Source organism: Anguilla anguilla, chromosome 2, assembly GCF_013347855.1.
Source record: "Anguilla anguilla isolate fAngAng1 chromosome 2, fAngAng1.pri, whole genome shotgun sequence".
Lineage (NCBI taxonomy): Eukaryota > Metazoa > Chordata > Actinopteri > Anguilliformes > Anguillidae > Anguilla > Anguilla anguilla.
Window position 1 is genome coordinate 36,968,843 of NC_049202.1, and position 15,257 is coordinate 36,984,099.

General features: G+C 43.6%; 2 protein-coding genes across 4 annotated transcripts in view; both read left to right on the forward strand.

Moving 5' to 3' along the window:
* Window positions 1-7,742, forward strand: part of LOC118220770 (ATP-citrate synthase) — a 37,247-nt gene extending 29,505 nt beyond the window's left edge. For all 3 annotated transcript variants that reach the window (XM_035404964.1, XM_035404965.1, XM_035404966.1), the window contains 9 exons: window positions 217-344; window positions 559-652; window positions 1,001-1,155; window positions 2,306-2,456; window positions 4,175-4,318; window positions 4,674-4,787; window positions 5,023-5,105; window positions 5,284-5,360; window positions 5,939-7,742. In XM_035404964.1, the coding sequence (XP_035260855.1) occupies window positions 217-344; window positions 559-652; window positions 1,001-1,155; window positions 2,306-2,456; window positions 4,175-4,318; window positions 4,674-4,787; window positions 5,023-5,105; window positions 5,284-5,360; window positions 5,939-6,033 (1,041 nt within the window). In that variant the 3' untranslated portion in view covers window positions 6,034-7,742. The remainder of the gene's footprint in view (window positions 1-216; window positions 345-558; window positions 653-1,000; window positions 1,156-2,305; window positions 2,457-4,174; window positions 4,319-4,673; window positions 4,788-5,022; window positions 5,106-5,283; window positions 5,361-5,938) is intronic.
* Window positions 7,743-9,678: 1,936 nt separating this feature from the next.
* On the forward strand, window positions 9,679-14,981 carry klhl11 (kelch-like family member 11). The gene is made up of 2 exons (XM_035402587.1): window positions 9,679-10,320; window positions 11,245-14,981. Exons 1-2 carry the CDS (start codon window positions 9,863-9,865, stop codon window positions 12,827-12,829), a joined length of 2,043 nt encoding a protein of 680 aa, XP_035258478.1. The 5' UTR covers window positions 9,679-9,862; the 3' UTR covers window positions 12,830-14,981.
* The last annotated feature ends 276 nt before the right edge of the window (window positions 14,982-15,257 follow it).

Sequence of the window (15,257 nt, forward strand, 5' to 3'; positions counted from 1 at the left end):
ATGCATTTTTGTACTCTGTTCTCAATTTCTCCCATTAACTCCCACCTGTAGCGGTTGGGATTGTATGCATAGCTGTTGTACAGTGCGTTGTCATGTTTCGTAATCGCAAAGTTTCCGGGGCTTAAAAGCCAGGGTGATTGTGGGCCTGGACAAGGTGTGGGGTTGTGTGCTGGTTGCACGGTGGGACACAATGACACGCGCTCGCTGTGCACTCAGGTCCAGTTTGGCCATGCCGGGGCCTGCGCCAACCAGGCCTCCGAGACGGCAGTGGCCAAGAACCAGGCCTTGAGGGAGGCCGGGGTGTTCGTCCCCAAAAGCTTTGACGAGCTGGGGGATGTGATCAGGTCAGTCCTGGCCCAGACTGCACAGAGGCACATTTAGAGCATGCGCTCTGTGACAGTACGGCACCCTACACGCCGGAACAAGCCGCGCAAGAATACCTACAGATACCGTGTTACTGTCTTATTTCCATTAAACACAGTGATGGATATGACGCTGTTCTATAGAGCTCCTCTTACGTATTGTCATATTTTTAATCTCTCTCTTTGTGATCATCAGGACAGTTTATGATGACCTTGTAGCCGACGGAATCATCGTTCCTGCGCAGGAGGTGCCCCCTCCAACCGTGCCAATGGACTACTCTTGGGCAAGGGTAAGTGTGGCTATTACTGTACCTAAGTCTTGGACTATTAAGGCCATATCCAGGACTGTGAAGACTTGTGCACTTTTACGTGCAGGTCTGGATTTGGCTAATCATGTTTATAGCAAATCCATGGATGGTCTTGTCTAGTCCAATTGCAATAATTGCATAAATATAGCCTTCTCCCCCAGACCCCACTTGGTTATCAATGAACATTTGGACTATCAATGTCTTAGTTCAGTGTCAAAGTGTGTGTTTGTCTGTCTGTGTGTGTGTATGTGTGTTTACTGAGGGACCAAAGGTCCTATATGTTAATGTCTGTGTTAGAGGTGCTGATGTCTCTCTCTCCCTCTGATGTAGGAGTTGGGTCTGATCCGTAAGCCGGCCTCCTTCATGACCAGCATCTGTGACGAGCGGGGTCAGGAGCTGATCTACGCTGGCATGCCCATTACAGAGGTCTTCAAAGAGGAGATGGGCCTGGGAGGGGTGCTGGGACTGCTCTGGTTCCAGAGAAGGTGAGTGATGTGGTGTTTTCAACTCCTCAGAACGAACCACACTAACTACCAGAAGTCACTTCCTGTTGACAGAAACAGCTAGTGGTAGGGGTGGTTCATTTGTAAAGCCACATTTAGCTTATTGTAGGTATATCTGTATTTCATACTTTAAAGGAATATAATTCATGTGTGTTTTCTGACTACTTTGTGACTTCTGTGTGTACTGTAAGCCGTAAATTTTGTAAATAAAATAAAGTCGGGCTACTTAAAGTAGCCTGGGTAACAAAATCACCAAGTTCCCCAGTAATGACCGGCTGCTGGGAGTCCCAGCAAGCCAAGTGCTCAGGCCCAGCCTACAGTGAGCTCCGTAATGTTTGTGACAGACATACTATTTTTCTTTATTTGGCTCTGCACTCAATTTTTAGATTTGTAATCAAACTATTCACATGTGGTTAAAGTGCAGCTTCTCAGCTTTTATTAAAGGGTGTTATCATGTGCTTTTGTTTCACAAACTAGAAATTACAACACTCTTTATACACAATTTTATATACTTTTTATAGTTTTATTGTATACTGTGCTGCAGACAGATTGCCCCATGGGGTTATAAAAGACTCTTAACTAACTAGTCTCCCCATTTCAGGGTGCCGTAATGTTTGGGACAAATTAATGTTATGTAAATGAAAGTAGTGTTAGTACTTTGTTGCCTATCCTTTGAAGGCAATGACTGCTAGAAGTCTACGACTCAAAGACATTACCTGGTACTTTTCTGGTGATGCTCTGCAAGGTCTGTACTGTATGCATCTTCAGCGCCTGCTTGTTTTTGGGGCTAGTTGCCTCAAGTTTTCTCTTCAGCATATGAAACGCAAGTTCAATTCGATTCAGATTGGGTGAATGACTTAGCTAGTCAAGAATTTTCCAGTTTTTGGCTTTGAAAAACTCCTTTGTTGCTTTAGCAGTATAGTTGGGGTCATTGTCTTGCTGTAGGATCAAGCAGTGTCCAAGGAGTTTGGAGGCATTTTGTTGAACTTGAGTGGATAAGATGGTCCTTTACACTGCAGAATTCATTCTGCTGCTGCTACCAGCGGCTACAAACATTATGGAGCTCAACATATAGGAATCCATATTTTCAGCCGCATGGAGGCTGCGTGCTCACATCTCTGCCATGTCCCAGGTTGCCGCGGTACGCCTGCCAGTTCATCGAGATGTGCCTGATGGTGACGGCGGATCACGGGCCGGCCGTGTCTGGAGCCCACAACACCATCGTCTGCGCCCGCGCCGGCAAGGACCTCATCTCCAGCCTGACGTCAGGCCTGCTCACCATCGTAAGCGCTCGTCCACATCCGCCTTCCCCTCCGGTCCATCCACTCGAATGCCACAGGGCCTTAAGCTGCATGTACACTGAACCAGCACTGCATAAATGCTAAAAACCCACAACTTCTGTGGTGTGTCTTGCCCAACAAGCTGTGATAATTGCTGTGCCATTGCCACGTACCCTCTAATCGTGTCCTGGACATGAACTGCATCTGTCCAACCATTTATCAGCTTTACAAACCTCCAATGAAAAACAAACCTCCCCTGATGTGCATACATAAACGCTATTATGACTGTTTGTTCAAAGCTGCTAGCGACTTCATAGTGACAGTTGACAGCTGGTTAATGTTTTAATTAAGCTTGGCTGGATTCTTTGTTGTTTTAAACAAAACATACTTAATGCATCTTTATATTAATATTCTGTTGTGTATCTGCATTGATTAACAAGACATTGCGCAACCAGTTATACCATTTATTCATGAATAAATTTGGCAGTAAGAAAAAAATAATTTGCACATTTGTACAGCCTAATTTGAAATATTTTTTTTGTCTGTGCCTCCACACGCGTTTCATTCAATATTTGCAGTCGAACCAAGAGCACTCCACCAGAAAGGAATACTGATGGTGATGCTAAACATATTTCAGTAGAAAGCTTTGTGCATAAGCTGCTCAATTCACTACTGAGCAGGTACAATTCAATTGCTTTAAAAAAATGTTTTTACTTTTGGGTGAGTCTAGTTTTGTGTAAAAAAAAAAAATAAAAAAAAATGTCCATGCTTCCCCTATATTCATTATTTCTACACATGTCTAACTTTATTGGATAAGACTGTAATGTGCACGATATGTGGCTCCACCATGGGTGCCAACTGTTGACATTACTCCGTCCCCCATTTTAAAACCAGTGTGGTGCACCACTAATGTGGTTTGTCACTTGCGCTGTAAACTTGGTGGTGAACTCATAGTGTGTACCAGGTTTAAACCAGCAATTTTCTAAATGAACCTAAACCCTGTTCATCACCTTTCCCCTGACCCAGTAATCAGTCATATTTCAGCAACTGCTTAAAAGGCTCAGTTCAACAAATATGAAATTATGGTGGTGAGAGTTTATTGTCACAGTGCTCCAGGATGCATATTAACAAAATTTTGAATGAAGAAATGCTTCAGAGTCACGTTAAACACAGGATGACCAAGTACAGCTGCCAGGAAGTGACCCCTTGGTACCCAGTGAAAGCTAAATGCAGTAAGCGTGCCGTGCTGATGCTGCTGTTGAACCTGGCCTCTCCCTCAGTTTAAATTGACAAGCTGGTCCCTGACTTCCTGTTAAGTTCTTCTGCCAGATAAAACCGGTGTAAGCAGTTTTAACCATCATTACATAATCACAAAGATCTCCTAGTGTCTGTTTGGCATGTGATAGTCTACTGTACCACCCAAAGCAGAGACAGTCTTTGTGTCATCTCTTTGAGAATGCAATATGGAATGAAAGGCTCAAAATGAGGCAGTCTGGGGTTGGCCCTCCCACCCAATGAGACAAAAATGCTGAGAACATGCAACCAATTTTAATTATGTGTTCCAAAACCGTCACTCCTTCATGCACGCTAGTCAAACACGTTCTAAACGGCACCATTTGGACATGCCATTAGATGGCGTTGTTAGCTGTGACATTGCTGCGTTTAATTTTAGGTTGCATGGCCGTTTCATTGAGCTGTTGAAATGACTGCGCGTGTTTCAGGGTGACCGCTTCGGGGGGGCTCTGGACGCCGCCGCCAGGATGTTCAGCAAGGCTTTCGACAGCGGCCTCCTGCCCATGGAGTTCGTCAACAAGATGAAGAAAGAGGGCAAGCTGATCATGGGCATCGGCCACAGGGTGAAGTCGGTGAGCACTTCCTCCTCTCCTCCTCCTCGGCTCTCGCGCGCTTCACCTGCGCCGCGACAACGTCAGAACGCTCTTTCCCCGTGCTTAGCTCTGACTGCGACAAGGCAGCGCACATCCTACCTTTAAATGCCTAAAAAGCGTCTGTGGTGCTAAATATTCTCTCCTTTCTCGCTTCTGCAATTTTATTCTTCCCTTTTTGTACTTATTTGACCATATATGTAATCTATATAGAAAAGTGTGTCTGTAGATGGAAGTATGGAATGAAATTAATGAAAAGTGAAATAAATGCACTGTAAAGTTTAAAAAAAATAAATTAAAAAAAGCAATTTTTTGTGAATTCAATAAAAATTTTCAGATCAACAATCCAGACATGAGAGTCCAGATCCTGAAAGACTTTGTGAAGCAGCATTTCCCTGCCACACAGCTGCTGGACTACGCCCTGGACGTGGAGAAGATCACCACCTCCAAGGTACCCACTTCCCCCGGGCGCTGCACCTCCCCTTACTTTGCCCCGCCCCTTCCCCCTTACGCCCCCTGCCCTTACCGAGGAGCAGAGGGGCCTTCGTCCAATAGCTTCTCCATCACTCTTGGGAGTCCTTGGCGTGTCGTAAATCTTCTTTGAGAAAACGGCACTGCCCCCTACACTGCCGAATTTTTGTGTGCAAAACTGAGACAGGCTCTCAACAGTGGCCCTTCCTTTGCAGAAACCCAACCTCATCCTGAATGTGGACGGCTTCATCGGGGTGGCCTTCGTGGACCTGCTTAGGACCTGCGGCGGATTCACACGGTGGGAATACGTCTGCGCGTGTATATTCTATTCTGTGATTGGTTGGCTTTGTGCGTGCTTGTTGCGTGTGTCATGTGTTCCTATGCGCAGTGCTGTCTTGTTCTCCACCTGCAGTTCTGGGCTCTGGGTTGAGTTCAGCAAGCGAAATGCAGGGACTGATGTGACGTTTGTGTTGCAGGGATGAAGCTGATGAGTTTGTGGAGATCGGAGCCCTGAATGGAATATTCGTCCTGGGTCGTAGCATGGGTTTCATTGGTAAGTTTCAGTGGGGAAACGAGCAAAAAATCAGGATTAAGTTTTCTCTGACCCTTAACGTCAGTATTTCTCCTGTGGTTAAAGGGGTTACTTGAATTTTAGGTGTGGAACATTTGCATATTACATATGACATGACTGGTATGAAATATGACTGGTTGGCCAATGCACCACCCCACATTAAACCATGGTGAATTTAAAATACATATTTTTAAGAAGCTAGTACATAACAATCTCTAACAAAAATATATTTGATTAATACTCAATATTATAAATTCTTCAGAGAAAACACCTGAAATTCATTATCAGAACACCGGGCATTTCTCTTGCAAAAAATCATTAGGAGAGGTCAGTGAAGGCTCATCCATATTAACAACCAGTACTTTGGGCGCTGTAATAATTTATTATGAGATTCAGCTGGCAAGGTCTTGTAATTCGTCTTTAAGTAACTGTTAAGAGTATCAGAACCGTGGGAGATGCAAGAGCTGCTGTGTTCTCTAGTGGGGCTCATTGGCATCAGATAATTGGAAAGGGCAAGAGACAGTGCCTCTAATGATCTCTCTTCCTTCCTCCACTCTCAGGACACTACTTAGACCAGAAGAGACTGAAGCAGGGCCTGTACAGGCACCCTTGGGATGACATCTCCTACGTGCTTCCAGAACACATGTCTATGTAACTACGGAAACTGCAGAGCCGGCCTTATCCTGGAAGGCAAAACCCAGGACCACAGCTTTCAGTTTCTCCCTCCATTACTGCAACTGGGAAGGAGAAGGGGCGTGGATGGGGAAGGGGATTTGGTGGAGGGACATCGGGGGCGGACGAGTAGTTGTTCACCAGTTCTTCATCAGCCACCATAGAAGAAGAACCGTGGCCATTGGTACAATTTAAATAAGCAGACATACCTGTTATTGACACATGGGACACACTAGGGGAAAATCAGCGCAGGCTAAAACAGTGGGGTCACAACGGGAAGGAATGGGAGGCAAATTTAGCAGGGTTGGGGTCTTCAGTTTTTATGAGCACAGTGGCACATGGTATGGACAGTCCTCATTAATCACACTTTCAGTCTCTCACTGTATGCCATATTCATGGAACCCAGGGGTTTTGCCTCATCCTGATTTGATGTGCAATTGGCTGCCCTTTCATCACATATAGACAAAAAATATTACTTCTGTGACCACACACTAGCACAATTACCCTGCTGTGTGTAAGTGAATGCTAGCATTTCGCAGTATAGTCTTCAGTAATGCTGTGCTATGCGAGTGACTGTGCAGTCTAATCAGCCACTTGCAGATCTAGCAAATAGTTTGCCATAGAGAGATACAGAAATAGTGTGTAAAACAGAAGGAAGTAGCATTTGAATGTAAATGCAGATCTGATTTGTTAGCCACCTGCTCTGTCGGAGAGTGGTGAGATATGATGCTATATTCATTAGGTGTCATAGACCTCACTTTGACCCTGACATCCTCCTGGATTCGCTGCTGCACCTGACCTCCAAGGCCTTATGGGTGTGCACATGATTACGGTAGTGATATGCCTTCCATTATGGAATATATGAGCAGACATATATGAGCAGCTGTTAATAGAAACATACCATACCCTCCCCTCCACCCATTATTTTGGTTTGAATAACATTGGTGGAGTTGTCCATAAAATATAAACTTCATAAATTTACCACTGTTTTAAAATAACAATTACTCACAGTGTTTTAAATATGTCTTGGTGTGTTATGGACACCAGTTTAGGAGTTGCCCGACTAGTTGATAGCCATTGCGTGATTTTGCAGACTCTGGACCTGATGTGGATTATGTTGGGAAACGATTAAGTGTTTTGCTATGTGTCTATGGGGGAGGTACAACAGTAAAGCTCTTTAAGTGCTGTTAAACTAGCTGTTGACTTCTATTGGTGCCTCTGAAATATGTGACCACTTTTTTTTCCTGTTGACCTGGTCTTCTCATTCAATAAAAAAATGTAGTGGTAAATTTAGGTGATTCAAACTTTTGAATAAGGCCCAGTGAGTCTTAACATACTGTTGTGAGGGACCATAGTAATCAAGGCATTTCCTTTTATCTAAACGTGACTTCTTGTTGGCAAGCATGACCCCCACGTGCTATTATCCCTGTGAGCTGTGAGGTTCTCTAACAAGAGCCTGTCTGTATTTAGTTGTGCATTTCTTCTTCCACGCTCATCAAGAGATGTCCACAAATATTTAAATGGATCACCAACACTTTGAAAAGAACTGTCAGCCTGCTATGTTCGATTTTTATACGTTTTACTCAGTTTTATTTGATGTGAAATTAATGTGCTTCTGTATTGTTAATGTAAGTAATATATTAATATCTCTAAACTGTAATATTGTAGTATAATAAAGAACTTCTTGGATAACTTCTTACTGTGGTTATTTATGATGTAGTATTTTGTGATAACTTTGATATCACAAAATAATGCCAGGATTTAATTTCCAAATTTTCATTTGATATTTACCGTACCTTCAGAAACTTTTCACTCGCATTAAATATTTCAAATTTGCTGTGTTTTAAAAAATATTTTAGTATATTTAAATTGGATTTATTCTACTCCCTATGAGTAAATATTTTATAATGTAAAAATGAAATTATTTGCACGTCTTCACAATTTTTTTTTTAACTTGAAGATGACTTCATTGATGTATATTCACCATTATATTAACCTATTTTCTATTTTTATTTCATTTTCATAAGATCACACAAAAAGCATTAACTAGGCTTGTCTGTGTTGATTTTGAATGCACCTGTGTTCAACTGCATGATTGCAGAATAGATATCACAGACTTTGTGAGGTCTTGAAACTGCAGGTCTTGCCAGGAAGACCAAGAACCACCTGTGGAACTTTGTGAGGAAGATATTATGTAAGGAAAAGCTGTAGAAAGTAAAAAAAATATTTCCATTGTAACAAAATGGAAAAATATGGCATGACCCTGACACTATCAAGAGCAGGCCGTCCTACCAAACTGAGCACCTCGACGAGAAGTGTCAAATAGGCCAGTTACAACACTGACGGCAGAGCTCAGAGGTACAGAGTGTGTTGACTAAAATGGCGGGGAAACTATAGATTTCTATATATATTTATAGATTAATTTCTTCAGCACTTCACAGATTTGGCCTATTTATGGGAGTGGCTAGATGGAAGCCACTTTGGAAAAAGCCTAGCTTTTTCTCATGCCTGGAGTTTGCCAAAAGTGATGTGACAGACCCTGAGACCTTCTGGAAGAAGATTGTGGTCTGATGATGCTTAAGTTGAGTTCCTTGGCCTGAAAGCAAAGTATTGTGCTTGGTGCAAAGCTCTTTGTCCGGTGCAAACCATCAGCCAGGTAACACCATCCATACCATGTGGGTTGCTTTTCACCAGGAGGTGCTGGTTAGCTTGTTTACATCAGAAGTTTCATCCAATAACATAATGAAGTGAGGTGATGCGACAGGCATTCATAATGCTCAGGGATACCCAAGAATCCAAGTCCATTGGATAAAATGGAAATATTCTAGCTGTACAGTAACCATGGTGCAATTATTAATGACAATGTGCAACGTAAAACAAATTATTGCAGCAGTTTCTCTTCACTGGCCCTTTCACTCAGATCCAGAAACACATGCACATCATGATCACTGCAACATGAGCATGTGCCCTCTTCCAACACACCAAGTATCAGTGACTATTACACCACTGAAAAATATGGTAATATCTCTCACTAATGAAAATGGTTGCCACTTGGCACCTGGATCGTCATTGGCAGGAAATGTGGCCAGTTTAAAACACATCCCATCCTATCCTTGGGAGGACAAGACAAACAGTGCACCACCACAGTGGACTTTCAACCATGAACTGCTGAGTGATCATTGGCTATGATCAGCCAGCAGTGTTATATTTCCAAGGCTACATTTTTGAAGATTGTAGTCCAAACTATTTTAGGTGCCAAATGCTAACTAGTAAATTTCAGCCAAAGTGATGTAATCCTAGCTTTATGCAAGGTAAATTTAAACGTCTATAAACACTTCTAAATCTACACCACCCTTACTCAAACGTATAACACCTAACTGATTAACTCGACTATATTTATTATTGGTGACCTTACAAAATATAGGTTATAGTTTTGGTTTCTAACCTCACCCTTGCAATTAAAATGTAGCATACTAAAAGGTTGCCAAATGTCCAGTGCAATTCTAGTATATTAAAAGTGCATTTTTCCTGAAACTTTACTTCCCAGTTTCCTCAGGTGTTTCAACATGCCGATTCGTACGTGTTCAATGTGTGTGCGTCATATTTAGCTAAGAGTTAAAAACTGGGAGTGTCTGGAACGACTGCCTGCCTCTGAACCGAGCACGCCCCTTAATGCACACTGCGTTCGTAGCAACTTGGTGCCGCTGGGCATCAGCTACGCATATCGTTATTATTTGTTTTTGTGTGTCTGCATATATGTGATTTCAAAGACAAGTTTATTGCAATTTGGAATCATAACATCCACAACTAATATGGCAACCGCAGCGCCTAATCCAGAGGAATCGACACGAAGCTCCAGCAGTACCGGCACAGCCAGCGCCCTTACTGGAGACGGAGACTCGGAGGAAGCCGAGGACTTCAGCTGCTCCTCCCACTGCTCGGAACTGTCTCGCCGGCAGAGCGAACAGAGGAAGGTTGGGTTGTTCTGCGACGTGACTCTGGCCTTCAGTAGCGGAGCGGCTACAGGGAGCGTTACGTGCTGCGAGTTCTCTGCTCACCGCTCCGTGTTGGCCGCAGCGACAGATTACTTCACCCCGCTTCTCAGTGGACAGTTTTCAGAATCACTGTCTGGACGAGTGGAGATGAAAGAATGGAGTTCTGAAATGGGCCCCGACCCAGAGACTGTAGAAAGCGTTATACAATTCATGTACACCGGGGAAATCACAGTCAGCACTGCTAATGTTCATGAAGTGCTGGAAGTTGCTGACAGGTAAGGTGTTAAACCTAGCAGCAGGACGTCACCTTCTCGCGCTTGTGTGCAGCAGTGATTGAAAGTTATGAAGACAGTCCTAGTACGTAATTCTTCTTCTTCATTTGTAAGTCACTTTATGATTCATATTTTGATTGCTGCATTCGCTACATTTTTTTTAACAGCGAAAAGCACAATGCGCTGGAGCAGTCTTTAGCTGCGCACTGGCACTACACCTTTTCACGAACTTGGTAATTCATTGCAACAATCGTGATGTATTGTGGATTAGAAAGAAAGGTTAAGGGGGTAACTATGAACAACACCTCTTTCTGCATCGCTAGACGGTACGAACGCAGCATTAAATTCCAGCGGTAACAATATGTCATTGCTGTACGTTGCTGGCCTATTAAAGCACAATGCAGGGTAGCTGACCTTTTGGCTATATCCATTCACGTATGAAATAAGCCTCTAATTTATTGAAGCCGCACCAGTAATATTTAATTATAAAACTTGTCAAATCAGAAAGGCTTTCAGAGATAACTGCCATGCTAAGACAAAAAAATGGGTGAAACAATAATTCACCATATCCAATTGTTTCATCCACAGAGGACGTTTGTCTGTTACCAATACTGCTGACCTAACCTAGTTGGCCCAGTCCATTGTGCAAGTAATTTCTTTAATTCTCGTGATTCTCTTTAATTCTCTTGAGGCCACTGTGCAAATGTGATGCATCAAAGCTATACAACAAGCTACACACTGTAACTCATGTAGGGTAAAGTGCCTTTAGCTAATGAATACACAAAGTTATGTATTTTCATGTCATCCTACAGATGTCACTAAATGTGTTTGGGAGTCAACGGGTGGGGAAACATCTGTTTTGGTGACAGTCCAAATTTGGTTGTTTTTCTGGATCAAACCGAGATGATTTTCCATTACAATTTTCAGGTTCCTCCTGCTTCAGCTAAAGGACTTCTGTGGCGAGTTCCTGAAGAAGAAGCTGAACCTAAGCAATTGTGTTGCAGTGCACAGCCTGGCCCACATGTACACGCTGGATCAGCTAGCCCTGCGTGCGGCCGACATGATCCGCCGCAACTTCCACAAGGTCATCCAGGACGAGGAGTTTTACACCCTGCCCTTCCATCTGGTGCGGGACTGGCTGTCCGACGCCGAGATCACCGTGGATTCAGAGGAGGCCCTTTTCGAAGCCATTGTAAAATGGGTGCAGCGCAATGCTGAAGAGCGAGAGAAGTACTTTGAGGAGCTCTTCCGTCTCCTGCGGCTTCCCCTGATCAAGCCCACGTATCTGACTCGAGTGGTCAAGGCTGAACCCCTGGTGGCCAGCAATGAGGCTTGCCTAAGGCTGGTGTCAGAGGCTGTGGAAGGGCACGCCATCCGTTTCGAGAACCTTAAGTCAGCTGACCTGGAAATCTGGACCTCCTACATGTCAGCGTTCCAGCCGCGCTTCGGCCAGAACATGGATGTGATCATGGTGGTGGGTGGGGTGTCAGAAGGGGGTGACTACTTAAGCGAGTGTGTGGGTTATTTTTTGTACGAGGACCGCTGGGTCAACCTGCCACACATCCACAACCACCTGGATGGCCATGCTATCGCTGCCATCGAGTCGCATGTCTACGTGGCGGGGTCCATGGAGCCTGGCTTTGCTAAAACTGTGGAGCGGTACAGCCCCAACCGCAACACCTGGGAGCAAGTGTGCAACCTGACGACACGAAAGCACTCCTTTGGCCTCACCTGCATCAAAGATATCCTCTACAGCATTGGGGGGCATGGCAACTTCAGCCCAGGCTTCAAGGATGTGAGTGTTTATGAGCCCAAGCATGACAAGTGGCACAACCTGGAGTCTGCGCCCAAAATTCTGCGAGACGTGAAGGCGGTGAGCGTTGAGGACCGCTACGTGTATGTGACAGCGCGCACGCCTGTGGACATGGACAATGAGGACGGGCTGAAGACCATCACCACGCGCTATGACACAGAAAGCCGGCAGTGGCAGGAGGTGGACTCCCTGCCCCTCATCGACAACTATTGTCTCTTCCAGATGGCGGTAGCTCCCACCAACTTCTACCACACTGCCTCCTGCTGCCCCAAGAGCTACTCGGTGAGGGACGAGGTGGCTCAGCAGAAGATCAGCGCCCGCATCTCTGACGAGATCCTCGAGAGCCTGCCGCCCGAGGTCACCAGCATCGAGGGCGCCGCCATCTGCTACTTCGGCGACGACGTCTTCATCATTGGCGGCTGGAAGAACAGCGATGACGTGGACAAGCAGTACCGCAAAGAGGCCTACCGCTACTGCGCTGAGAGGAAGCGCTGGATGCTGCTGCCGCCCATGCCCCAGCCTCGCTGCCGCGCCACCGCCTGCCACGTCCGTATCCCCTACCGCTTCCTGTACGGCTGCCAGCGCTACCCCATGCCGCAGAACCTGGCGCGGCAGCGGGATCGCATGCAGCAGATGCAGCAGCTGCACCGTCGCACACTCACCCTAAGGAGACAACTGCAGTCTCAGATTGAGTGCTAAAATTCACCTGCCATCCTCCCATTATATTGGGGGTGATATTGCACAAAAAACCCCACACCACCTCCATAAGTGGTCAGGAGTAGAAAAATGTGACAATGTGAATGGAATCATGTATATTGACAAACATTTTAGTACAGTGTGTCATGCACAGATGATGGTGTGTGTTTGTGATTATGTATATGTATACATTATAAGCTCTTTCACATGCTTTACATGTAAAAGTAGATGAAATAAGCCTTAGGCTGTAGGCTGTGGTTAAACTCCTGTTATAAAGATCTGCTTAAGGCAGACTCAGAGGACCCAGAGATTCTATTGGATAACATTCCGTCTCATCTGTGTGAAATCTGCTGTGAAGCTACGTTTTATTTAGTGCACATGATTGTTACAGTAATTATCGATAGGACTATCTGTAGAGTACATATCCAGTGGTGTGCTGATATCCTGTATCTGAGCTGCTATCTAGGCTATGAATAGCATTATTTTGCTTAAGGTGAAAGCTTGCTGCTGTTCCTTGCATAGCTGATATGACACGGTGGGAGAGGCTGTTTCAGGGAGGCAGCCATTTTCCTTACATCTCCTTGCACTTATTGTATTGTTGTCTGTTTTAAGGCTTGGAAGTTGAAAAGATTTTGTCATTTTTATCTGCACTACAGAAAGAGGTGGTATATAGAAAATTGTTGATAATGGATGTTTCCATTCAGTCTTAATTCTCTCGCACAGGGTCATAGAGAGACTGCCACTACATAACTGGCAAGTTTAGAGCCAGCTACATTCTGTGAAGTCAGTACATTGACTGTAATCTCCTAAATTATCCTAAACTATTTTCTCTGACTTTTATTTGAAAACTGTGCCACATGCATTCTATGTCAGTCAGTTTTAATATTTTTTGGTACCAAAGCTTGATGGGTCTTTCTGTTATTCTCACTGACCTTGAGCCATCTCCCTGTCTTGTTCCAGCCACACACTCCACATATTTTTTATTTTATCATGACTCTGGCATATCAGTGTATACTTATAGGTTAATATGTGTAATGTCTTATGTGTTAATGGGTGTCCTAATTCTCAAAAATAGGTTACTGTGGTTTTAATGTTTTTAAAAAAAAATGTATTAACCAATGTGAGTCTTTACAAAGTGTACCATTCCAGTGTGTAGCTAAGCTTACATGCATGTGTTATTGCCTACAACATGCTGAAGACATTCCTTGATCTCTCTTTAATGAAAATTAATTGGGGTTCTCTATAAGCTTAGTGTATGAGTTATGTTCACTTTAGTTCCTGGTGCTCTATATCTTTTTTAAGGTGGTTCACTACACAACGGCATCCTTGCGTTTGTCTTAAAATGTCTTAAAGGTCACAAAGCTCTAAAAGCAAGTAATTGCCCCTTTAGCTATCAAGATAAACACTGCCATGGTATTTCTGAAGACCAATTCATGCACCTCACAATTATATTTCTAATAAACTTGAAAGGCAAGCTAGTTTTGCCATATACTCGATCAGGAGCAAAGGGTTTCTGTCCCATTTTGGCCAAATTTCTGATGCATGCTTGATGCCTCACAGATGAGAGCATAAGTGTATTACCAAGCAGTCGCCTGTATTTATATATATATATATATATAAAAATGTGTTGTGGGTTGATCTGCTTTGACCATGCTGCCTGTCCAAAAATGATTTTACAATATTAATTCTGATTGCATACTGGCTCCTAAATGCACAGTGAGCTAGCTTCAGTAATAGCCATATATGATTATAGCAGTGTCACATGAAACTTCTTTCAGTAAAGCTGAGAAACACTCAGGTACTGTACATGGTATACCACGTAATGTCTGAGCATTTATATAAAGGGAAGAATATTTTTCCTTTGAGTTGTTTCTAGGTGAATTATTTTCGACAATACTGGTTTGTCCCCTGCTGTCAGCAGTTACCTTTTGACATGACACAATTATTTTAGTTTTATTGTACTGTATTATGTACATGCGATGTGAGCACATTCACATTTCAGGTTTGCCAAGCTGCAAGAATCCTGTTCTTTCTGCTTATGCCCCTGTGCTGTAATGTAAAGTCCAAAGTTTTATTTTGCTCTGCATGTGACTTCTTGCAGCACACTGAGGCATGATTGCTACCATTGGCAATAAAAAATATGTTTGTATAAGTATTTATGTGGTTATCTTTGGTTTGAGGATGAATTTTTAAGTATATCATAATGTGAACTTGTAATGAGGGGATGGTTCAACAATTTAGTTTAAGACAGCATGTTGTACAACAGATTACTGGTTTGAGATGCTGCACTGCAGTAGAAAAGAGAAAAACTCTAGTTAAAAAATGTTTTATATCTCACAAGAAAGCATTTACACCAATATTAACACTTAAAATAAAGGGATGAACAGGAACAATACACAAAGAAGCCAATATCACGGCAAAAACTGAATCA

What these genes read in the sequence shown, in the direction of transcription:
- klhl11 (XM_035402587.1), top strand. Translation starts at nt 9,863, where the DNA reads ATGGCAACCGCAGCGCCTAATCCAGAGGAATCGACACGAAGCTCCAGC. An exon ending in GTGCTGGAAGTTGCTGACAG is followed by an intron (nt 10,321 to 11,244) that starts GTAAGGTGTTAA and finishes TACAATTTTCAG; the next exon opens with GTTCCTCCTGCTTCAGCTAA.